At 50.6% G+C, this 24,828-nt stretch overlaps 2 protein-coding genes across 2 annotated transcripts in view; both read right to left on the bottom strand.

The window, feature by feature from the left end:
* Window positions 1-1,494: 1,494 nt before the first annotated feature.
* LOC112949703 (tyrosine-protein kinase Srms-like) lies at window positions 1,495-6,895 on the bottom strand. The gene is made up of 8 exons (XM_026042148.1): window positions 6,555-6,895; window positions 5,450-5,571; window positions 4,942-5,108; window positions 3,854-3,992; window positions 3,316-3,474; window positions 2,380-2,561; window positions 2,009-2,165; window positions 1,495-1,688 (listed from the first exon to the last, which is right to left on the bottom strand). The coding sequence occupies exons 1-8, from the start codon at window positions 6,893-6,895 to the stop codon at window positions 1,495-1,497; spliced, it is 1,461 nt and encodes a 486-aa protein (XP_025897933.1).
* Window positions 6,896-10,730: 3,835 nt separating this feature from the next.
* LOC112949661 (peroxidasin homolog) overlaps window positions 10,731-24,828 on the bottom strand; it is a 38,288-nt gene continuing 24,190 nt past the window's right edge. The window contains exons 9-22 of the mRNA XM_026042107.1: window positions 23,138-23,307; window positions 22,386-22,658; window positions 22,122-22,238; window positions 20,808-20,966; window positions 19,373-19,485; window positions 18,352-18,508; window positions 17,189-17,297; window positions 16,273-16,430; window positions 13,783-15,286; window positions 13,184-13,318; window positions 12,425-12,633; window positions 11,529-11,643; window positions 11,231-11,324; window positions 10,731-10,826 (exon numbers count right to left, since the gene is read on the bottom strand). Of these exons, the coding sequence (XP_025897892.1) occupies window positions 10,731-10,826; window positions 11,231-11,324; window positions 11,529-11,643; window positions 12,425-12,633; window positions 13,184-13,318; window positions 13,783-15,286; window positions 16,273-16,430; window positions 17,189-17,297; window positions 18,352-18,508; window positions 19,373-19,485; window positions 20,808-20,966; window positions 22,122-22,238; window positions 22,386-22,658; window positions 23,138-23,307 (3,409 nt within the window). The remainder of the gene's footprint in view (window positions 10,827-11,230; window positions 11,325-11,528; window positions 11,644-12,424; window positions 12,634-13,183; window positions 13,319-13,782; window positions 15,287-16,272; window positions 16,431-17,188; window positions 17,298-18,351; window positions 18,509-19,372; window positions 19,486-20,807; window positions 20,967-22,121; window positions 22,239-22,385; window positions 22,659-23,137; window positions 23,308-24,828) is intronic.

Here is a 24,828-nt window from a genome sequence, read left to right as displayed (position 1 = left end):
GCAAAGGGCGCCGTGGTGCAAGGTCCCTGGTGCTCCCTGGCCGGAGGCGAAGCCCACGGGGGCGGCTCCGTTTCTGCTTGCGCTGCAAATGCCTCCCGGGTCACTCGTTGCTTTGCTGCAACTTCCTGCTAGCGAAAGCATCATTGCAGAAGTGCTTCTGCTAGCAGAAGCGTCAGGACATGTAAATAGTGAACTTGTGCTTGCACACCAGGGGCAAGGGTTTTCCTTTCCACGCCCCGAGCAGCCGCCTCGTGCCCCTTTCCAAGGTGTTGAGTGTTGATGAACTCACTTGTTCGGGGAAGAAGGGCTCATGTTTCCTCCCGGATGCTCCTTGGCTGTAGGAGGAGCTCTCACGGGGAGGAGAAAACCCTCGCTTTTATTTCCTGCCTCTTGTTGCTTTAGGAATTTTCTTCCTCCAGGAGCAATGCTTCCTCCTGCCCCTTTGTAAAGGCCAAGGTTAAAAATAGAGCGCAGCAATGCAGCTGRAAGCTGCTGTCCTAGACTGCCCTGCTCCTCATGCCAGCCTGCCAAGCTTAATCCCCCAACAGGGCAGGGGTGAGACTGAAAGCAAGGCATGGATAAATGTTTGGTTTTTTTGCCATAGCAACTCAGAAAAATCACCTGAAGGGCCTGGGCTGCTCACCTGGTGGTTAGGCCCTGGCACTGGGGTGCCAGGCTGGTTCTCCTGGCTACCTAGAGCCCTTGTAGCCACACCAGAACCAGCAGCCCCTGGCCAGACTTACTCGCCTTTCCCTATGCTTGCAGTTCTGCCTTGAACAAGGATGCAAGTTTCCAGCAGGAACCTGTGGAAAAACTTCCCAAGACAAGGCTTCAGGGAGCCTTCCTTGCAGAGGGAAACATGAGCATTTGCCCAAGTACTTGAAATGAGGAAGATTTTTTTTTTTTTCAAGCTCATCACATCCTAGCTATACTCGGAATAGCCACGAGATGGTGGCAAAGACAAGGAGTCAGTGCAGAGCGGCTGGCAGGGAGCGGGAGGGTARCTGGGGCCCTGTGGGGTTTCATGTAGAGTTATCAGTGACTTAAAGCCAGTTGGATCTGGGGGGTTGCAAAAGTGTGATTTGCTGCAAATTGCAAAAAAATGCTGCAAATGTGGTGCAACGCTTTGGGCTGGTGACCGCAGCACTGCATGGGAGCGTGGCAGGGGCAGCGTGCAGCCTGTGAACGGCTGCACACACGTTTATTAATAAAACCACTGGCCRTGGTGTCAGTCAAGCATTGCTGCCAACGGAGCCAGCTTGCAACCCTTCCCTTGGGGCAAGGAGAAGGTGAATGCCCACCCTCCTGGCTAAACCACGGGGCGAGCTCTGAGCGCTGCCCTGCACACACTGCTTTTCTCCAGAGTTCTCCAAAACTCCCCGCATTCCCCCTCACCACGGGCTCTTCCTGGAAACACGTGCATCCTCGGCACCGTGCCCACGGGCAATCCAGGAGGGAAGCATGGGGCACGAGGCGACTTGGGCRCCGCGGGGCTCAGGCCGGAGCGYGGGGCAGGCGGCGGTAGATGACGCGGAGCCTCCCGCGCAGCGCCACGAAGGAGGGCCGCCGCTCCGTGTCGCCGTTCCAGCACTCCAGCATGATGCCGTAGATCTCGGCCGGGCAGCTGCTCGGCCGCGGAAGGCGGTAGCCCCGCGTGATTTGCCGCACCGTTTCCTGGTTCGTCATGCCTGCAAGGAGAGAGGAGATTCCCCCTGCTGCTTCACACCCCATGGGATGCCCTGAGCCAGGTCCAAAGGATGTTCTGYCCTGAGCCACTCAGCTCCTTCCACCCGACCCTTCTGCAAGGCGAGAAGATCGCTCCAGGCTGTTACAGRAGCCTCCAGGCTGGGCAGGAATTTTTTCATCCTCCAGAAGCTGCTTCCACCTCAACTACTCAATAGTTAAGACACCCCATGGCAAGGTCTTCATGGCACGTGGAATGTGGGCAGTGTCGGTGGCCACCCAACAGCATCCCAGCCCACTCGGGAAGGGGGGAACCCGTCACTACCTTCGTATGGGATCTGCCCGTATGTGAAGACTTCGTAGAGCAGAATCCCGTAGGACCAAACGTCGGACTTCAAGGAGTAGGTGCGGAAGTTGGCTGCCTCCGGYGCCGTCCACTTCACCGGGATTTTGGTGCTGCTGCTGGTGGAATAAATGTCGTCCTGCAAAGAAACAGGAGACCTTGAGGGCTGCTTCCTCAGCAGAAGCCGTGGGTGAAATCTGGGTCCCCATATGCATTAAGCGTTTTGATGCCAGCATGGTGAGACTGGTGGGGTAGACCTGCTGTGTGGGATGGGGCAGGGGGTGCTGTGGGTGACTGCAGCATCAGAGAGCAGCTCTGGGTGCAGTGGGGACCCACAGCTTCCCCTTACTGACCTTGAGGAGCCGGGCGAGCCCAAAATCGGCGATTTTGCAGGTGAGTTCATCTCCCACCAGGATGTTTCTGGCCGCCAAATCCCGGTGCACAATGTGCTTCTCTTCCAGGTACCTCATCCCATCTGCCACTTGGCAGGAGATGTTGACCAAGTGGGAGGTGCCCAGGGCCTTCCCTTCAGGACCTGCGAACCCAGGAGAGCCAGGTGTTTAAGGCAATCCAGCAATACCTCTTTTTAGATGCCCCAGTGCCTTCTGGCTTGGAAAGAGACCCAATGCAGGCAACAGGGTAGAAACTGGCGTGCAGGAATATGTAAAACCTGTGTTTCACACTTCCATAAATTCATTATGTCCCATTGGCTCCTCAAGATCTTTGCACGAGCATCCTGGGTTGCAAGAAGGAAGCAACCCAGGAGGTCTCAACCAGTTCCAAGCTCAAGGTGACCTTCTGCCACAGGAGCCAGGCCTCCAGACATGTCCTACCTGAGAGCGCTGGCTCCCTCCACACCAAGCTCTGCTAGAGCCATAACCAAAAATCAGGTCAAGTTACTTGGTATGGAGGAAGAAGAGGAGGGGGGTGAACAGTGGAAGAACAGGTCTTGGTGGGAGCTGTTTGTCTTGTTTCCCTTCAAGACTGATTGCTGGGTCAGGCACCAAAGAAAGGAAAGGAGCAGAAAAATAAATGTTCTTCACACTGCTATGGGGATGAGTAATGGGGCAGCAAGGGGCAACTTGGCCTCTTACTGATTGTGCATGTGGGCAAAAATGTGTCTCAGCAGGGAGATGCAGGTCACCCAAGAGCATCTCCACCAAGCACCCAGGGACTGCTTTGTATTAGCACCTAAGCCCGACCTAGCCCCTCCTAGRGTCTTCATTGGGCTCCTGAGGTCTTTAGGTGTCCTCAAGAGGACCTCTCCCTGCTCCGGGGCAGGCACTCACTGTGCAGGTAGCTGTGCAGGTTGCCTTTCCGCATGAGCTCGGTGATGATGTAGACCGGCTCGCCCACCGAGCACACGGCGTGGAGCTGGATGAGCTTCTCGTGCCTCAGGCGCTTCAGGTTCTGGATCTCCTTGGTGAAGTCGTCCGCCTTCATGTCAGCTGGGGGAGGAAGGCAGAGGAGCTCTTGTGAGGGCCCGTCTGCAATGGGGACCTCCTTCCTCCCCATGGCCACCCCCCTTTTCCAGGACCGTATCTGCACACCCCACTTCTCAGATCCAAGCACATCCAAGTGGCTTTGGATGCCACTTTCTGGAGCATCATCTCCTCCAGCTCATCACAAGCCCACTGAACAGACCCAGCTTACAAAGGTGCCCATCCAGGCTTAGGTGTTTCCACACAAACAGTCTCAGGGGCGGTTGGTTAGGTCCTACCACAGTTGGCTTAATAATACGGTGACAAGGAAGGACACRAGGGAAAAGAGGGAGAGAGGAGACTGAGCGGGGCCTTGTTCCCGTTGGTTGTCTCCTGCTCCACACACCTTTTATGATCTTGATGGCCACAGGCACCGTGTTCCTCCACAGCCCTTCCCACACCTCTCCAAAGTAGCCTTCGCCCAGCTTCCTCCGCAGGGAGAATTCCCAGCGYGGGCGCTCCCATCCGTCCTGCTCGGGTGGCACCTGGGGAACACGGGCATTGCACRCTCAGACCCCATCACCAGACCCTACACGAGCTTTTGGGGTCCCACCAAAACCTGGGCATCTGGACTAGCTGGGTGTGAACCTCCTTCCCCAACACTAAAAACATTCACTTTTGCATGAATCATGGGCTTAATGATTATTTCTAAGCCACTTTTTGCGTTATTCACGTGCTTAATTATTATTTCTAAGACTTAATTGGTGAATGGAATCCTAATCAGGAAGCGAGTTGGATTAATTCTCTAATAGGATTTACAATCCCCGCAGTAATTAGTCCAGGGCACAGAAGAGGGACTTCCTGGTTGTGCTGCCGGACCTGCTTGGGAGCGCGGGTGTTTCCAGGCTCTTTGCAGATCCAGAAGGGATGCGTAACAAAACGGTTTCCAGGCTTTGCTACGGAGCCAGTCTTAGCCTGTCCAACTGAGGGAAAAGCTGGCAAAAAATGGGGTGTTTTAACTTTTATGAAATCTCAGCTGGCTGGATTACTTGGCTTCCTATTTCTTGTAAAAAAAATATTGGGCAATTTTCATCTCATTTTAGGACAGAGCTCATTCCCTCAACCTCCTCTTTCTTTTTCTCTAAAGGGAGCACCCAAGCCCTCCCACTTTTGCATTTTGACTTTTCCCTCATTTCTCACTCTGGGCAACCTGGAAGAAGGGGGAGTTGGGGATGCGGAGGAGGCGGGATGCRGTAGGCCATGGGATGTAGGAGAACATGGGATGCAGGAGGACCCGGGACGAGGTGGGATGCAGGATACGGGAGGACGCAGGATGCGGAGGAGGCGGGATGCGGGAAGAGGGTAGGATTTGGGACGTGGGTGGATGGTGGGATGTGGAAGGACACAGGATGCAGCGGGACGCGGGAGGAGGACACGGGACGCGGGAGGAGGACACGGGACGCGGGAGGAGGACACGGGACGCGGAGGACGCACCGCGGGCGCGCAGGGCTGCAGCAGCGGGCTCTGCAGCACGGCGCAGTTGGCCGCGTAGAAGGCGAGGAGCTGCTCCATGCTGCCGAAGGGCCGTCCCCTCTGGAGGTGCAGGCGCCCGCCGGGGCCGCGGCCGATGCGGAAGTGGCTGACGCCGCCGCGGGCGCGCACTGCGGGCGGGAGCACGGAGACCTCAGCATCCTCCCTCCTCCCGGCAGCTTTTCCAGCACCCGCAGGATTTACTGCGACCTTTCCCAGCATGTTTTCACCCAGACAACCACCCCTGCATTTAGCGTGCAGCTCGGTGCTGCAAGTATGCCACAACAGCATCATTTTTAGATGATGCTCCTGGCCTTCAGCACCCATGGGCAAGCAAGGAGCTTCCCAATCCAGTCCCCTCCAGGCACACAGCAGCCTCCCTTGGCTTCCTGCAGCTCTCGGCGAGCGCCTGGTTTCTTTTCACAAGGTGCTGCCCAAGCCTCCGAGTGCACCGGGTGCCGGGCGGTGGTACCTGAGAGGGAGAACTCGCCCTTGCTGCTCTCGCTGTCCCGCACGAGGAAGGAGCCGTGCTGGTTGGGGGGGGACAGCAGGAGCTGCTCCGCTTCGCTCCGGCTCATCTTGCCGAAATACCAGCTGCAAAGGGAGAGCAGAGGGTGGTCAGAGCTGGCGAGTCCGGGAACGGGTGGCAGATGTGGGAAATGATCCCAGGGAAAGGTGACAAACACCCCAGATCCCCCTGGAGCTGCTACAATCCTGGTGCTTTGGGATGCTGCATTTAGTGGGTTTCGCCTCTTTGCACATGTGGCCTTATTGCAACTGGCTAAGTGCAAATTGCCGCCTCGTTTCCTCTAACGAGGAAAGCAGCGACGTGGCCAGCAGCGGTCCAGCTCCTCTGCAAAACCCTTGGGCTGCTTCAGCTCCAGAGCAGGGTCAAGCACTGTCACTTGTCACCCAACAACCACATGAGGAGTAGCCCTGGGGCTGCAGGTGACCGAGCCCTGCTGGACCTGGACCCATCAATGCCACCTACGTCAAYGCCAACATTCCCATCTATGAACAAATCCCACCGGGGATTTGCTTGCGCGGACCTGCCTTCTCTGACTCCAACACAGCTCCAGCTCGGGGCACAAGCAGAGCCCAAGATGCCTCCCCAGCAACTCGTCAGCGCTGGGATTTCCCACCGAATCCCAGGGAAAAGGGGCAGGTTTGGTTGCTCATCCCTGACGCCAGTGTGACGCATTCGGGGACCACAGCACCGTCGGGGATGTGGCACGGGGATGCGTGGGGACGTGCCCGCGCTGTGCACATGCTAAAACCTGCTGGACTCTTTGGTGCCACAGAGARGAAATCACCATCCAACCCCCCTACTCAGGCCGTGCAGGCAGCACTGGGTTATTCCCAGCCCTGCTGAAACTCCGCACAACTGCGSAGTGCACGGAAAAGAGGGGTAAAAAGGGTGTTGGATACACGCTAGCCACAATCCCACGGGATGCTGAGGACAAGGTAGCTCAGCCCATGGCAAAACCGAGTTAGAAGTGCCCAGAACAGGGCATCCTCCTCCTCCTGCAGCACAAACCCCCTTCCCGCGCGGATGCGGAGCCGAGCGCGGTACTCACGGCCGGCGAGCGCCGTTTCCCTGGCTGACATTGGCCACGTAGGCGGCGGGGACGTAGCCYGTGGCCGCTTCGCCCGGCAGCTTTCCGGCCAGCACGCACTCGCCCTCCTCTCCGGGGACGCTCACGCCGAGCTCGCGGGCGCTGCGGGCGGCGAAGCCGTGCAGGGCGACGCAGAGAGCGGCGTCCGGGCAGCGGGCAGCGCACGGCGGCTCCGAGGGCAGCGGCGTGCGGTCGTCGGGCACAAAACGCCCCMCGGAGCAGCCGTCCCGGGCGGAGCGGGGCCGCAGCTTGTTCCAGAAGGACGTCAGGAAAGTCAAGCGCTTCCGCGCCAAGCGCCCCATTCCTGGTGGGAAGGGAGCGCGGCGCTCCGGGCGCCCCGAGGCCGYGGAGCGGAGCGGCCGCGCGGGCATCCCGGCACGTCTGGGCGCCCGGCACCTTCCCCGCGCCGCACCTGAAACCAGCTCAGCAGGTGGGGCGGCTTCGCTCGCGGCGGAGACGCCCGCACATCTGGCGGGGCGGCCACAGCTGGAGGCTGCTCGTGGGGACGGCTGGCTGCACGCGAAGGAGCAGGAAGGAGCGCGCCTGGTTTCTTTTCTTAATTACTATTTTAACGAGCGCTCTCAAGCCCTCGYGCTTGTCGCCGGAGCACCGGCGCACGCGGCTCTCGGTGCTTCAAGCAGCTCTTGTGACAAGTGGCAGACTCCACTTAGCCATCTTGATGGCACTCGGCTGGGAGGGGAGGTGGTTTTGCTTTTTGCACAAGAAAATGATTGCACCCACAAACGTGCGGGAGTTAGAGCAGAGAAATAACCTAGGAGGGAGCCGACGTGCTCTGCAGACCTGCTGCCCAAGCTTGTGCTCATAAGGAGCCTTTCCCTGCATGGCTGGGCACACAGATATGGGYATGGGCACAACGAACTTGGGCAAGCTCATTTTTGATGAAAAGCCCTCCTTAGGGTGCCCGGTCAGCAAACCATCCKGGGCCTGGTATTTGCAAAAGGGTGTTTTTGTTATAGCAAATAAAATCAGGGACATTAGAAAAAAACAAGGAAGATGCTGCACGTGAAGAGCAACCTGGTGCATGGCTGGGCGAGCAGCTGGGCGCTGCCCTCTGCAACATCCTGGGTGTCCCATGATGGTCAAACAAGCTGCAGAAACTGGATCTCAGCATCTACATCTGGAATTGCCTCATTCCCATCCTTCCCCAGCACTGGGAGGCTTGAACAAAATGTCCTGCTCCCTCCCTACCACAAAGAAGCTCTGGGATAGATGGAGAACTGCCCTGGGGTCCTCCTTCACCTGCCCAGCATGCAGCCCTACTGACTGCATTTTACTGACTGCAAATTTAACTTCTGGTCATTTCAAGCATTTCTCTCACTTACAGCTCATCTCTTGGARCAGGGAGGCATCGGAGCTTGCAATGCACAGGACAAAGGTGCAGGACACCCATTCCTGCTTATTCCTGCAGCACTTCTGACAAGTCTACCCCTCACATCACGCTCTATCATCAGGAAAGTCTCCTGCTTGCTTATGCATGTAGGGAGATTACCTGATTAGATCAAGCACAGACAATTTATACCTCACCCTTCTGAATGGGGACTTGGCAAACTTGTGGTTTGCAGAAGGAAGCTGCAGAACTATTTACCTTTATCAACCTGTGCCAGATTAGATTCTCTAGTGGTCCAAGTGACAGACAAGTGCAGCTGATGTATATAAGGCRCGAAGCTTTGGATCTTGATTTGCACCTAAATGAAAGAGTCCTTGAAAATGACAGACACCCCTGAGGACTAAATACTGCCTCCRAGCTGGACCTACCAGACATGCAGAGCACACACTCATCGCTGCAACCTCCTATCTGCACAGGACGCGCACGCACGGCTCAGAATCCCACGCCAGGAAAGAGGCTCTTGATACCTCACCATCTTTTTCCAGTATCTTTTTATTTTCCTATTAAATTCCAGGAGCATCCCTGCTGCTTTGAATCCCTTTGGAACTATAACACACCTTAAAAAAATTAAAAAGGGAGGAAAGAACAGGCATGCTCGTAAAAGTTGCACCACGGGAAGATGCTTGCATCATGGGAAGGAAGGAGGGAGGACACAGTAAGAAAAAGGGGGAAAAAAAAAGGGAAATTGTCTAACACATCAAGTATTTCTCTTAGTCCCTGCAAGTGGCTTGGACTGATGCATTAAAATCAAACCTGTCCACAGATTAGGGGCTGTGGTAAATGCACAGGGACGTTGGTCCTAGCACCACTGAAAAGCACCTCCAAAGAGCAACGAAGCCACGATGTGCGTGCAGCAAAGCTGGCCACGCCGTCSTGCCTTCGTTGCAGAGCACCTGGGAGCAATCAGCAGAGTGAGAGCTTTGCATTCAGCGATGTGTCCAATACTGCACACACTGTTCTCCCGGACTAATTGGTGGAAAACCAGCAGCTCCCCTCCATTAATGAGAGCGCCCATTATATTTAATTATCTGAGGTTCTGTTTCAGGTCCTGTTATGTTCACACTCTAAATACATCTTCCAGCTATGAGCCTTTTGGGAGAAAGAGGAGGAGAAACATAAAACCAATTAAAAACCCGAAGGGGGAGAAGCTTGGAGAATGCAGTTCATGCTTACGAAAAAAAGATGCTTCTTAGCCCTGGGCACGGAGCATCAGATCCATTCACACGGCAACGTAATTGAGGATGCTCCACTCATTACCAAGTGCTTGGCAAAGTCCAGGGTCTCCTCTCAGCAATRTGGGACACCCCGTTGGGCTTCTGTTTTGGGCTAATCTGGGTTAGCCCAGATTGCCTGGGCGGTGGGTTCATCTCGCTGGGTCATCGAGGGTTTGTTTGGGGGTTGGTGTCGGTTTATTTTCTTTAAGCCACAGTAAGGTTTCTCCAGGGGCTTCCTTRCACCAGAACTTGGGGATAGTTTATCCAAGAAAGATTTTGCCTCATCGTAAGTTGCTTAGCCTGGGTGCCATGGGACAGGGTGGTGGTGGATGATGCCAGCAGTGCATGGGGAAAAGAGAAAAGCGGAACAGTGGCACTAAAGCGGCTTCCTTTATCCTCCATTTCCCATGCTGGGAACTATGGTAGGAAGTACCATCTTGACAGACTAGCAGTTTTGCCACCACGAAGCAGGCAGTGCAGGGGGGCAGCTTATTCCCCAGATGAGTGTAGGAACAGTCAGGGGCTGGTGAACAGTCAGTGCAGAGGGTTCGGTACAGGCAGAAGTACAGTCGTCCTGGGACGGGGAGCCATACGGGAGGTGAGGGAGGAGGCAGAGCATGGCTGGGTCTTGCAGACTGCTGTTTGGAGCCCTTTAGGTGTGGATTGGACTGGCCGAGACAGTAGGAGTGCAGGTCATGGGGCACCTGAAACGGCACAGGAAAGCAAACCCGCTSCATTGGAGAAAGATGGGCTCGTTCTGCTTCCCCATTGCCCCTCGATACAGCAAACTGGGACTTGGAGCTTTCTATGAGCACGTTGGAGTCCCATCCTGCCACAGGAGTCACTCAGGAGTCACATCCTGCTCCCGAGTGCAGCAGGAGTCCCCACGTTGGCACATGCTTAGGGTGACCTGACACGTGCACCTCAGTAGTCTCAGTCCCTTGGCTAGCGCTGAGCCAAGAGGGCACCGGTGTTCCCAGGAGAGACGTGCGGCRTGACTCAGTGTCTACACAAGGGAAATCTCTGCCAATGCATAAGCAAATGAGGGCTTGCTCCATCTGCCAAGTGTCCTTGTCCCTGAGGAGGAACCAGTCCATCTACCCTATGACTGTGCTCTGTGCTATCACTCCCCACAGAGGATTGGGGGTTGTGGTACCAAGCATTGCTAGAAGAAATCCAGAGTCCCAAGTCCTAGTCTGTCCTATACTTAAGTCTTTCCCCATCTTTGCCAAACCAGTTCTTAAAAGACCTCCAGGAACGGATATGCCTCCATGTCCCCAGACAACCCATTTTAGTGAGTCACTAATCATTATTGTTAGAAATGGTGTCTAACCTGCTGCATTTAAGCCTATTACCTCTCGTCCCATTCATCACTGGATTGCTCCACTCCTTTCTACAACAGTCTTTTATGTAGGTGAAGACTGCCCAGGTGTCCCACCTGCTCAGCAAGACCCCCGTTGGACCCCAGCCCAGCTCAGAGCAAACCTGCTGACCTTGTATGGACAGGCAACGTGGTCATCTTTTTCTCCATTTGTCTCCGGTCCTCTTCCCCTGTCCATACGCTCTAGTGTTTCTGTGGTGCCACCTCAGTTGACTCTCTAGTACATTTACCTGTCAAGGACCACAGAAAAAAACATGAGTTTTAAGAGGAGCATTCTGCCCTTCTCATGCCAAATACCTGAGAGACATTCAGGCAAACACAAATGAATTACTATTCATCATCTGAGGTGCCAGAATTGATTGCACAGGTGCTCCTTCACCTGTCCCAAATACAAATTAACTGCACCAGCTCAAGCTGCCTCTTCTCTTGAGGTTCAGACTYGCATTTTACCTTGCAGTTGTAGAGGTATGAGCTTAGCTTCACCTCTTTCCTTATTTTCCCTCTTCTATACCTGCTTGCTCGCTCCCTCTGATCAGAGGGCTGTGGTTGGCTCTTAAATGCTTGGGAGCTTGCAGATAAATCCTGCTTATGGTGTGGCTCGATAGAAGGCAAATACTGGAATGCAAAGTTTTACCTGTTTCTGTAGAGAAGCAACCATCTTCTCTAGCTCAGCCACAAGGGACTCGAGATTCTCTCTGGAGGAAGGGCTTGGAGAAGGCACCTCATTTCTAGAGATAGAAAATAAACAGGATAATAGAAATGTTACAGAAGGCAAAACGATCCTCCCATCCCAGGAAGCTGACACCATGAAACACTCCTGATCTGCAGGCCTCAGTGCAGAATGACAATTTCAAAAGCCCAAGGGGACTAAGATATTACAACCTTCTCATACTCCTCAGATAGCAGAGGTATAAGAAATGGATCTACCAGACCTGGGAAGTGCAGGCTTGTGCTTGGAAGGGTTTTCTTCTGGGTAGCTGAATCCAGGAGACCTCTTGCTTCGGAACTGCTGAGAAAGAGCCTTGAATTGTCCACGTGTCTGGCAGTCTGGGGAAGGGAGGGACAATCTGGAATGAGCATTCATGCTTCAGACAGAACGATTTTGAACGGTTTGTGAATAAAGCAGTGCTGCCATCCTTCACTCTCCACCCTCAACAGATCAGCTGAACAAAGGAGGCAGCAAAGGGGTACAGGGCTCCCATCCTGCGTGGCTGGTCCCATCCATGCCTTGGCTGGTCAATGCATCCATAATGTAGCATGGATGGACAGGGCAGGATCTGCTGCTTAATAGCAGAGTTTTACAGACTCCCAGATAGCACAAAGGTGATCAGGGAAGACGCACGCAGCAGAATCAGGGGTCTCTGTGAGCTGCCTCGAGGCTAGCAACACACCAAGAGAGAGGATATGACTTCCACACATTAACAAACTGGAGGATTTGTTGCCAAAGGATGTTGTGGCAGYCAGAATTGGGGAGGGCTCAGGTAGGACAGTGAGAAGATCAATCCACAAGTCATGATTAAATACAGTGCTGTTTTCTAGCTCAAAATTCCTCAGCCACTGTACAGTGTAGGGACCACTGTGCCCATGCCCCACTTCAGCCTCTTCTGAGCACRAGCTTTTGGTTGTGTGAGACAGAAGCTCTGAACTATGTGGACATTCGGTCAGGTTTTCCTCTTTGCATTCATTTGCTTCACACGTGGCTCTACTTTCCACAGAAAAGTGTGTCATTCAACCAGCTCCTGACACGTCACATAAGGTGCCAATATAACGGGAATGCCACCGAGAATCATCCCCGTGTCAGATGGTGCCAGAACAGCCCCATTCCTACCCTCACAACAGTCCTGCCACAAGCGGAGATCCACCRCTGGAATCTCTTCACAGCCAACCATGCCCTGTGGGTACGATGCCACCTGGAAGACGTCTCTCTGGAGCTGCTGAATGTGGTCACTGTTGTCACAGATGACACGAGCAAGGGACGTCTGTCTGATCTGAGTCAGTTGTGCTGGCGTGAAGACCCCAGGATTCTCGTACCAAAATCTACAGGATTTGCAGATCAAGAGCATGACTCAAGAGTACGAGACAACGATGGAGAACGAAGTTAAGAGGGAGAAGCATTGCCCTACTGTGCGACAGCACCCAGATCCCCCAAAAAGGAGCTTCTAGTCCAGTTTCCCGTGCCATGTTAAACTGCAAACAGGGCCTGTCCTGTAGGAGGACTTTGCACAGCTATGAAGACAGTTTCTTATGAATCCCAGGGAGCTGCTGAATTGAAYAGCACAGAGACACTACTTACTCCAGACACAATCCCTTGCAGGGGAATCCTGGAGCTCAGACAGCTCCACTGTACCAGCTAGGACATGGGCTGGTGGGCCCACAAATCACCTGCCCTAAGTGCATCACCAGGACAAGAAGAGTCACGTTAGCATGAGCAGCAAATGGGAACGGGAATGAAGCTCCCTGAGAGATGTTCTAGCATTTTCATGAGACATTGGACATACCTCAACAGTGTCGGATGTCCTGCAGTGGAATCGAAATCATCTTCCCAAATAGAATACCAAAGACTTAGGGTTGACTCTAACGACAATACCTGTCTCCATCCCTCAGCCTTCTGAACTGCGTTGTTAAAAGGCACATCAGTGTYGGTCCAACTCTCGTACCAGGGACAAGATCTTCCACCATCAGTGCTGGAAAGAGGTCAATATTTTTGGTAGTTCCATACAAGCTGCAGGATAAAAGATAAAAAAGATAAGGGGCTGTCAAAGRAGGAAGATAAAAGAAACCTGATTCCATCATAGGAATGTGTACACAAGGAACTAATCTGGACAACATTTCTAATGGTCTTATCTGAAAAACAATGGACATACCTTAGAAAGAGTAACCTAATRTCAGCCAGTGCAGATAAAATGCAACTGAGTCTCAGTGGAAAATAGCTCCAAGGCTCAATCTGCTTCCAAACTATACCACACCAATCCCTGATGACATTCCACTCGGAACCAGACTGATCATTTGCGGAGACCTATTATGTCCTGCCCCACTCTTAATGCAAAGTTATTATCCCATCTGAACATCTGCGGGTAGTAATATCTGGGGAAAGTTATTTGATGGATGCTCTAGGAAGAGCAGTAACTTTCCAGAAAMGGATTTTAAGGAATTGTGATGCCTCCAAGGGTGGGCAGGCTACCGTACCTCCTGAGCTTTTCCCTGATCTCCAAGTTCTTTATCTCGTTTCTGAGGTCCTCAAACTCCTGTGCAGATGAGAGGTTGCAGAAGACCCTGAAATCATTGTAAGGTGGGATGCCATGGTCTCGCCCTCTCTGGATGTTGATAGCAGCCAAGTCCAGTGAGACTGAGTGTGCCATCGAGAAGAGCTTCTCTGTCAGCTCCATGTTGAGGAGTTCTGAAGGTACCCGCATTTTCCCAGGCACCCCAAACAGCCCGCGGAGGAGGGGGTCAATCCCACCCTCCTGTGTGATCCTGAAAGGGGAGAAGAAGGCCTTGTGCAGGGGGACGTGGCCTTGGCGGATGGGCTGGAAGGTTTCATTCAGCCGGTATAGGATGGGGTTGATCAAGGTGTGCCCAAAGCGGAAGGCAGCGGTGGCAAAGGCATTGAGGATCCCTGCATTGATGTTGGGGTTGTAGCCTTTGTACTCACCCATCATCTTCATTCCAGCTTCCCCGAGAATCTTGGGAAGCCACTGGGCATAGGTGACGTGTTGCATTTGGGCACCCACGATCTTCCGCGCTTCGTGATATGTGAGATCCCCATCCCAGTGGGGATTGAGGGTGGAGAGCTCCCGGGCGACACGGTTGTGCTCCCGGAACCAGAGCGTGTGCATGGCCGTGAGCCCCAGCTGCTCGTTGGCACGGTGGTCCCCAGCGAGGAAGCACGGCACAGGGCTCTCGTTCTCATCCCTCATGCACTCGGTGGGTGGCCCCACAGCAAAGGGAAGAAGGTGCTTCCCCGAGCTGGGCACAACCTGCCCTTGCTTCAGCAGCCCACTCTGGTTGCTCAGATCCCTCAATTCCTGCGATTCCTGCTCCGTGCTGCCATAAACATTGGAGGCATCAATGTAAGAGGTCAAGTGGTTGATCTGCTCCCTGGCGTAGACAGAGTTCATGAGCAGCGAGGTCATCCCGCTGCCGCACACGGGGCTGGAGCGGACGAAGAACATGCAGCGCCCGTTCCTCACGCGGGGGTCGTTGGCGGGAATCATGACGGAGAAGCAGGGAGGGTCGTTGCTGCACACCTCGCTGCAGGGCGCTCCATCCGAGAAACGGGACATGCTAATGGCTGCCACCGTCTGGTCCATGTCGTGGTCCAGAAACTGGCCCCACTGCATGAGCATGTGAGTGAACTGGTCATCGGGGGTGATGGTCTCAGTGCCAATGAGGGCTGTGGAGACAAGGCGGGGCAATGGAAGGGGCAGGTCCCTGGAGTCTTCTGCCAAAGAAAACCCCCGGGGGAGGTTAAATCCATTCTGGTAGGCTGGCTTGAGGAGCCTCTGGAAGGCCGTGAGGGACGCACCCCACATGGGGTGCTGGAGGTTGTTGCAGGAGCCATCGTGGGTCCGGTACCTCTTGTGGAAGCAGATATCGGAGCAGTTGGGCGTACGGCGGTGGGCAGAGCAGCCCGAGAGATTCGCGATCATGGTCAGGTAGTGAGGGGAGACCAAGTCGTTGTAGCGGTAGCCTGTAAGGAAGCCAAAGCAACGCGTGAGAGCGGGGCCACGCCAGCTCCTGCCACCCCTCCTACCGGCTCTCACCGGAGCTTCTGGGATTTCTGCGAGGGGCAAGAAGACCTGAGCCCTGATCTCGGTACTGCTATGTGATTTCTGCAAAGCAGATGAAACGCTGGATCGCATCAGACCCAAAGAGAGSGGAAAAAAGGAGAAAAGAGTTTAGTATAAACTGCCCAGACACTGAAACCTATAATGTTAAGCAGAAGACCAAACTGTGGGATGGTCTTGGTCTCCATGCTGCAGGCAGCAACGGGCTTATTTTTCTCTCTGGGTTACTCCTGCAGCACACCTGGTCACCCAGACCATACGTGAGGAGCAGCAGGGGAGCTCCCAGAGGCTGCCGRGGCTCTGACACGAGGCTGAGTCGTGCGGGTGCTGCCGGGGCCACGGAGGCTGCAGCCTCGCTCGCCCAGCCCTGCTCCCTGCAGCGAGACTCCTCGCAGGCTGCAACGCAAAATAGTTGCGTGCCCCAGCGCACATGACGAGCAGCACGTATAGGTAGGAATGTGCTGTGTGTGAGAACGTAAAGGAAATGTCTCTCTTCACCCTGCAGAGAAACTGAATCTCAGGTCCGTAAGGGCAGGTACATGTCCATCGCTCTTTGGAAATTATGGGAGGGAGAAGGCTGAATATTTTTAAGGATTAGGGCCTCAACAGCCCTTCAGGAAGTCTTAGCAAAATGAGGAACTGAACTGGAGTTTCCTGACGACCACTTGGGTACAGTTACCACAAGACCAGCCCTCCAGCTCTTACAAAAATCATTAGATGTAAGAGAGAARATTGCAACCCTGACAACACATCTCTTGACATGCTCCTCACTGATATASGCCCCTGCTACAATGCCACACATTTTATCTTCCTGGATAAGATTTAGGTAAAACCACAGGTTTCTCAGAAATCTATTTAGAGTTAAGGGGGGGAAATACATCTTTCATACCTGTGACATTCATATCCACAATCAAGCCTTGCTGCACGTGTTCCTGGATGAGCTGCAAGGTTCTTTCAAAGATCTCACCCGCCCGGGCTGTTTCAATGGTATAGGGGTCTCGGGGGTATCGGAAGAGGGCCAGAAGGTCATTGGGAGTCTTGGGGCGCCTGTTGCAAGGAGCAAAGGTGATGCACAAACATTAAAATGAGAATGTTGCTCAGAGCAGGGAGACACAGCAGGGAGCAGCAGGCAAGCTCTAAGCCTTGTCTGGGGCTCAGCCTCAAAACCTAGTGCGTATGAACGATGTGGCTTGCCTGCACATGGTAGGTGATTCAAGACAGGACATTTTTTCCCCAGGAAAATGCACACGTTTGATTTCCTCAGTATCTCTCTTTTTTTTTTTTTTCTGCTACAATATTTTTCACTTTTCAACAGTAGAGGTTTTTGGCTTAACAGAAACTGTTCATCTCTTCAAAAAAAGAGCTGATTTTTGGATAGGAGGGAATTTCCATTTGCTTGGAAGTCACTTCTCATTAAGGGAATGATTATAATTATATTATTATTATTATTATTATTCACCCTGCACTATGTCAGGTGCATTTACAAAACAACTATGCTGATTCTTTTCTATGCTCTGTCTCTAGGGCCAGCTCCAGTTGACAAATGCATGTAGCACATATATATGTCACAGGTGGTGATATTAATTTGTAAGATGTTCTCAGAATCCCAAATATCTTCCTGTTCTGGATCCTTAGTTCATTCTTACATCTACATGGTGCAGCTCCAATCTCCAGTACCTGAAGCAATGCTGTAACTTCTATTACAGATTATCACCAATAAAATGAGATGTCAAAAAGTTTCATTCAGCATCTCTCTTATTGCTTTCCTGCTTCACATCTTGGATCTTGGTCCTTCAGGCACTTACTTGCTAAACAGCTCGGTGCGTGTTGAATTAATGGCATAGTCCACACTGCTGATGGCTTCCCGTAGGGATGTGGCTACAAACATGTCACCACTCCGACCAACATCCATGGCTATCCAAGACAGAGAGAGAAAAACAATTTCTTTATTTACTTTGCTATTAAACTCTCTTCCAAGCTCAAGAAAATCTAATTATCAATATAAGCATCATAGTAACTCCACCATGTAGAATGCCATTAACCATTTGCCATGTTAACAACAGGAAACTTTTAAACAAATATTCTGAAAGAGAAATTAACTGATAGAAAAGCCACAGCAAAACCCATGCCTCGGTGGGGAGGTATCTGTGTATCCCACATACAGGCTGTTGCTGCAGCAGTTTGTAGATACCTGCTTATTTTGGTTTGTCACAGCTAAGCAAACCAGTGTCCCTTTAGCTACATTTGGCTGCAACAGGAAACTGGAAAATGAGGTTCCAATGAGGCATAAATCATAGAAATTATCTTATGAATAATTTTAAATAACAAAAAAAATACAGATCATCTTGAACTCCTTCCACACAGTCCCTGTACAGAACATGATATTAAATTTGTCTAATAAGCTACTCACTATTCATGCTGGCTATTCCTGCGTGCTTCAGAAATACGTCTCTCCTTAAGTTTTTAACCTTACTGCTTGCTTTTGAATTTTTCCTTATTATTTCTTCCTTACYCTCCCCAGAAGCACAGTTTCCACACTTGACCTCTCTCTCATTTGATCAGCAGAAGAGTAATTCTTCTTTATTCATTACAGTTTCTGTTTAGCCTCCCCTAATACAAAGAGATGCAGTTTGAAACCTAGAGAATCATTTCCCAGCCCCAAGGGATTCGGTGAATTTTTAAAATCCTGCATTTGCACCGACAATGCTGCTCTTGGCCTTCCTCCCCTAGAGCATGAGGTTAGGGTCATGCTGTGGCTCGTGAGCATGTTAACACGTTTTAATAACTTACTGCCTCTCAACGGAGATGCAGGAACTACAAGCACATCTGTGACTGGCCTCTCTATAAAAACGCTAAGGAATTCACAGAATTATCCTTCAAAGAAAAGGCACCAACAGAGCATAACTGCTTCCTTACACGAGAGCAAGAGAAGAGAGGAGGTGCGAAAGGGTCTCAGGAGATACTCTACCAGTGATGGTGAGCTGCATCGTGCTGGAGGTGAAGCCAAAGGGGTTTCTTGCTATGCACTCGTATCTGCCCTGATCAGCCACGCCGAGGTCTTGGATGGAAAGGGTCCCATCTGGGCTTACGTGGAACTTGCCACTCTCAGTGATCTGAATACCGTCCTGTTGCAAGATCAAATGACAAAGCAAGGTGCCAGTGGGYGCAGAGCCTCCTGGCATCCCAGCACACSCAAGGACAGATGCGATTAACTAGCRTGGCCAGCAGATGTTAGCATTGCTCTTCCAGAAAAACCAGGAAGATCCCAAGTGCAGTCTGATCCTGCCTTGCTGAACCCTCTGCAGTGACATTCTTGTTCAGCTCCTTCACCTGACCTGCCTGCAGGCACTCACTGCAAGGCTGGAGCCCAAGGCAAGCTGCAGATCACCCCTAAGAGACCTCTGCAGCAGAACTCAGGCTCCTGCATTTTCTGTATAATTTCTTCCATGCCTGACTGTGCTGCAAACAGGATAAGTCCCAGGGAAGGTTGCAGGTGTCGTGGGCACAGCAGGACAAAGCCTGAAAAGCTCCACTTATTTAATTTTTTTAAAWCAGTAACCTAAGTGCAGTGTGGTTCTGACCGACCACGGCTTTGTCCCATCAAAGCTGGAGGCAGCCGGAATTAYGACACAAAAGCATCGCATCTGACTTCTGTCTGTGTGTTTTCTGCCTGAAAACAAGGACTAGTTGCTTTAAAAGTATCTTCTTTTTAGTATTTTCCAGGAAGAGCCAAACAATGTTAATAACAGCCTGGAAGGTCAGTTGTTTGGAAGGACATTACTTTTTTTGGAAGGAAAAGCAAGAGAAGAAGGCAATCTGCATTGCTCAGCTTCAAACTTGAGAAAAATAAACCTTCTTTTAAGTCATTTAAAAACACAATCAGTGGAAAAGCTGGTCTAAACATTTCAAAGTGCTTGAGCCGGGAGAGCTGTTTAACCAGAGAATTGTGCAAGGTCGGTGGTGACTATTGAGTAAAATGARTCTCTTACCTTGACCCAGGTTATGGTGGGTCGTGGGTCTCCTTGRGCAGCACAGGTAATAGCAACATCCTGGCCCGTCTCTGCCACCATGTCTTGGGGGGGATGAAGAAACACAGGGATCACTGTGCAACAAAGGGAAAAATGTCACCAGAGCAAGAAATGCTTTGAGGAAGAGACACACATCATTGCTTGAACCCTCCCACTATTAGGAAGTCAAGCTGCCAGGTATTTTGCACTGCTGCAAGAGCACAGTGAATTTACATTCATGATTTTCTGCTACCATTCGTATTCCTATGTGATTGTCCCAAGCTGAGATATATCAGAATCTCTAAGTCAAAGATTTTCTAGAAGAGATATTCTAGTTGAAATAACTACAGTGAAGTGATGCTGGGATTACTGCATGAGGCTGTATGGCATGGGTCGGTCAAATCAGACTAATGAATCATATCAAACCCCCTGGTCTTGCAGTSATTTGGGAATTCTTCATCTGAAGCATCTCCACTTTCCCATGTTTCTAGCTGTTTTCCTTCTCTGCAGTTTACCACTGGTAAAATTCTAGCATGTTTTTGAAACAGCAGGGATGTTTTCTTGGTGAGAAAGATCATTGACATGGGAATAAAAAAGAGAAAATAAAAACACAAAAGAATTTCTGTGTGACTTGTGTTTATGAAGACCTGATTCTAGAACACCTGAATTTAGGCTGAACTACATTTTAGTAGTAGTTAATGTTTAAGACAAATATATCTGAACCAGAAGTAAATCTCACTGGTAATTTTTTTTTTCCCCGCAGAATATTTAATTTAAAAAATAGTACAATTCATTTTGTAGGAAAGCCAAAAATTATGAATAAAATGAAAAGACAAAGCACAAGAATGTAATTAATAAAACTTTCTTCAAAGTCTCCAACAGATATCCTCTGTTTCCTATTCTTTACCAAAATCATTACTCATAAAAGCAACTCCCAAACACATTACAAAGCCCACATCTTCCTTTGTCACTCAGCTGGTCAGATATCATTGCTCATCTGATGGGTGATAACTTGACAATGTAACTGGTTACTTCTGATCATACAAATCCTGTCCTAAAGTTTATTTTTTCTGATGCAGACTGATACGCTCCCTTCTTCCTTTTGCTAACCACATCAGATGGGTTTAATTCCTGCAACTATCTACCTTCTAGACAAAATAAATAAATAAAGTAATGAAAACTAAAGTAGCTTCTTCCAATTCATAACTTATAACTGGAAAACTTGTTAAAATTTACCACCAGCTGAAGGAGCTTTCATGGTTGGACTTCTGCTCCCATGCAAAAGCAAAATCACATCTCAGGGGAATTAGGGCATTTCTTTGCCGTGTCAGACAGTGCATTATTTAGCATAACATCGACTTAATGAAATCCATTTGCCGCCCTAATTACTCCCAATCTCTGGCTTTCACCAGCTTACCTCTGGGGGTCACGGACAGCTGTACGGGGAGGCTCTTCACACCGATGGCACTGATAGCGTGGCACTCGTACTGACCTTGGTCGTGCAGCGCTACCCTCATCACCCGCAGGGTGCCCGTGGAGAGGATGCTGTGTCTCCGGTCACTTGGCAAAGGGCCACCTGCTCAGTCAAAAACAAACAAAAAGCAGATTAAGTGCTTGTTATATATTTATTGGATCAAAACTTTTCACTTTGCAGCCTACTGATAATCTTTGTAAAAYATTCGGTTTTGCTGTAAACCAAGGGGTCTGCTATTTAGTCATCTCTAATACCAAAAGGAATCTGATTTCTTTGTACATTATCAAAAGTGGTTTTGAATGAGCTACGTCCCATCATTTCTCCTCCTCTTGCCCCCCYCTTAGTGAGTCTTCTACCAGAGCACTGTAAAATTTAGTTAACCTTTGCCGAGCGACCTGCCGAACCTGGTTACAAAACAGTTTTATTAATCCTCATTCTTGTCACTGTGCTCCTTTCAATCCCTCTCTCTCAGAGGTATCTTCTGAAATCTGGACAGTGGAATGGAATAGGTTAAAGGAGAAGGARAATGTGCTGGTGCACAAGAATTTCAGCTGGTCCTTCCTAGCTCGGTGTCAGGGCTATTGCTGGGGAAACTGGAATACAATAGCCATGAATTCTTCACAGCACTGAACCATTAATTATGGCTTGTGAAGCATGAGGAAAAGTTGGAGGGCCTTTGGGCCAAACATTGGCTTCTGTCCCAGAAAGTGTTAGATGGGATCAAGTCAGTGGAACCAGAGCTAACAGCCACCRGAGGCTTCAAAAGTTCACCACCACCTGTTGGCCAAATGTGTTTTTTCCTAAGCAAAAAGAAACTGCAAACTGCATCAATGGTGAACTGTTGCTCTCCTGCCACACTGTCTCCAAGAGGACAAAATCAATGGCAGTGATGGCAGTGATGGGGAGTTGGTGCACAAGGGATACCCACCAGCCTGGCTTGTCCAAACGTTGTCCTTACAAATGAGGCAAGACCAGGAGGAAGTTCAAGGCTTTGAGGGTCCATGTGGACAAAAAAAATGCACACTGCTTCCTTCCTAAATGATGACTTTGGTTATCAAAGACCTAAAAGTGTACTTTCCTTCCCCAATATTTAATCTTATTGACCTAAGGTCTGTGCTGTGGCGTTTATTATCTCATCATCTGTAGGGTGTCATCACCATAATCCATTGCCCTGGATCAGCAGCTTAACTGTTYTCATCCACAACTACAGCGGGTGCCATGGAAGAGAAAGAAAACCCAAGACAAGCAAGGAAGTACCTGCCCTTGTCCAGGTAATAACAGGCGGAGGGTGACCCTCAGCAGAGCAGGGGAAATCCACACTTTGCCCCTCAGTGACCGCCTGGTTGGTGGGGATCACGAGAAACCTGGGAGAATCTGAAGGARGAAGCAACGACAGAGCAATAGGGGAAAAAAAAAAAAAAAATCACACAACAAGCTTGAATTTATTTGGAGTTATTGGGAACTAAACTGGTCACAGCTTAAATGAACCCCCACTGACTGTCTAGCCCAGGGACTCCTCACCTTGCACTATGATCTTGGCAGTCGCCTGGATGGAGCCCTCGGCGTTGCTGGCATTGCAGTTGTACTGCCCCTGGTCCGAGAAGGTGACGTTCTGAATGTAGAGCCCTCCAGAGCCCGTGATGGCAAAACGGGAGTCCTGTGGTAAAGGGGAGCCTGTGCCCAGCGTCCAGCTGATGCGCGGGTGGGGGTGCCCAGAGACCCCACACTCCAAGGTGACGCTTTCCCCAACCAGCACTTCGGTGTTCTGCGGCTGGATCACAAAAGTGGGCTTGGCTGCAAGAAAATGGAGAGCTTCAGAAGCCAGAAGCTGCCTATCTGCTTAAGGACACAAGTCCCTTGGACTCTCCTTGCAGTCCACCTACCCTTCACCCAGCTCTTCCCTGTCCTCCAAATCCTCAGTGGGAATAATTYCCACAGCACTACTTCCTTCATTTCGTTTTCTTCCTCTGTCACAGACTACTGACACGTTCTCTGCTTTCATCTGCCCTTCACCTTTGACACTTCAGTGCTGCAGACCTCTCTCCAATCCCTAAATTCTCTCCCCTGTCCCAAATCACCTCCAATTCCTAACTCCCCGATTTCTCACTCCCACGAAGAACCACCTCACAGCTCAGCCCGCTTGGCTCTCAGCCACTCTCCGCCCCACACACCAAGAACCATTGGCCACATGCAAACAGAGATTCCACCTGCCTAGCTCCATTTTCAGGCCCAAAACCCAAACCAGGCCTTCCAAAGCAGGCAAAGCTCATTACAGGGGGTGCCAAAGTAGCGCAGAACGACTCCCTGCGTCTTGACCTCCCCAGCTATGTTCTTGGCCATGCACTGGTAGACGCCCTTGTCCGACTCCTTGGTGTTCTGGATCATCAAGGTTCCATCTTGCAGCAGGTTGAGGCGGTTGTCATCTTTCATGTCAATCTCGTTACTGGAAAACAGCCACAAGGAGGGTAAGTTTGGAAGGAGAAGAGAACAGTGTTCTTCCTACCAGGTATCAGGGGACAGGGAAGGCTTTGCATGCATTGTAGTAAGCTGGMGAGCCCTGGAGCTATTCTGAGACTTCATGAAATTCATAGCAAGAGTTATGATTTTGAGTGCTGAAATTAAGTTCCAAATATGATTTACTCCCTGTGTGAGCCAATCTTTGTATTGCCACCAACTAATTAGGACATTAACAGCCCATTGGGAGAATACTTGTTCCCAYGCAAAAGTATTGTTGCTGTTGTCAGGACATCTAGGCCTGGAAGTTTATTCTCATTATTTACTAAAATTAAGTATAGTAATGAATTAATATAGCCATTGTGTGCAGCCATGTCTATCTGAGCAAGGCTCAAAGCCTCAGGGGGCAAAGAGCTCTGAGTAATTCACCATGGGACCTCGACACAGTTTGGATTCCTTGCCAAGGTCGCAGAGCTGTGAAATATCTTCCTTCTTTCTACAACGACCTGCAACTCCTGGAATCCAGCCCGTGACAGACGGTCCCCTTGCTGCATCCCATTTGTCCCAGCACGGAGAAATCTTGGATGGCTGCAAATGATTCATAAGAGAGAAGGAACCTCCCCCACCCAGGACAAAGGCTGAATCCACTAGGCAAACCAATATGCTTGCTGGGCACTTATTTAATTCCCCTGGTATCTCCTCATTGTAGTCATACCTAGTCTGGGGAGCATTTATTATCATTACCCCTCTTACAACACTGTCATTGGGAGCCTGCCAGCATTTCCCTAACAAAACCCTCCTGCCAGGGGACTTAACTCAGCCATAAACTTCTGGGAGTTAGCTCGGGGATCATACATTGATCATTTTTATTAATATCTAGGTCCCACTCAGGCTCCCCCAGATAAGAAGCTTGTAAAGCAGCTAAGGAACTTCACTTCCACAACRGGCAACTGCTCAAGCACAGAATATTTTATTGTGTAACATTTCCCAGAAATGCTTTGGCACCTACAAAAGCCATGTATTTTTTCTGTGTTGCCGTACAGAACATTAATCTATATGCTGCTTTGCAGTATGCATCTTTCAGTCAAACACGGTGACTTTCCATTTGGACTCAAAGGCAAAAATCACTTCAGCAGTTAAAAAAAATGGCAAGTATGGTGGCTTAAAGTGACAGGAAATACTGTTTTGGGGGGGTTTGGGTTTCTTTTTTTTTTTTTTGATCAGAGTATATTTATGGGAAAGTTATAAACTCTTGGAATTCATCTCAAATGCAGATGAAATATTGCAAATGCAGATGAAAACACCACTTGGATTACATGGGCATCAGAGAACACCATTGAAAGGAAGGTAAATACAATTTGTGGAATATTCATTTCTTCTTTTTTAGGTTGAATGAAGTGGGTTTTTTTTTTTTTTTTTTTTTTTTTTAATTATGAGCAGTAAATGGAGAGTTTGACACTTGATAGAAACCCTTCCTACCGCAGGGCTCACTGTGTGAGACTTACTTGTT

The sequence above is a fragment of the Nothoprocta perdicaria genome, unplaced genomic scaffold (assembly GCF_003342845.1).
Source record: "Nothoprocta perdicaria isolate Ctin4 unplaced genomic scaffold, notPer1 scaffold_3, whole genome shotgun sequence".
In the NCBI taxonomy this organism is placed as follows: Eukaryota; Metazoa; Chordata; class Aves; order Tinamiformes; family Tinamidae; genus Nothoprocta; species Nothoprocta perdicaria.
This window is presented reverse-complemented; position numbering and strand designations above follow the sequence as displayed.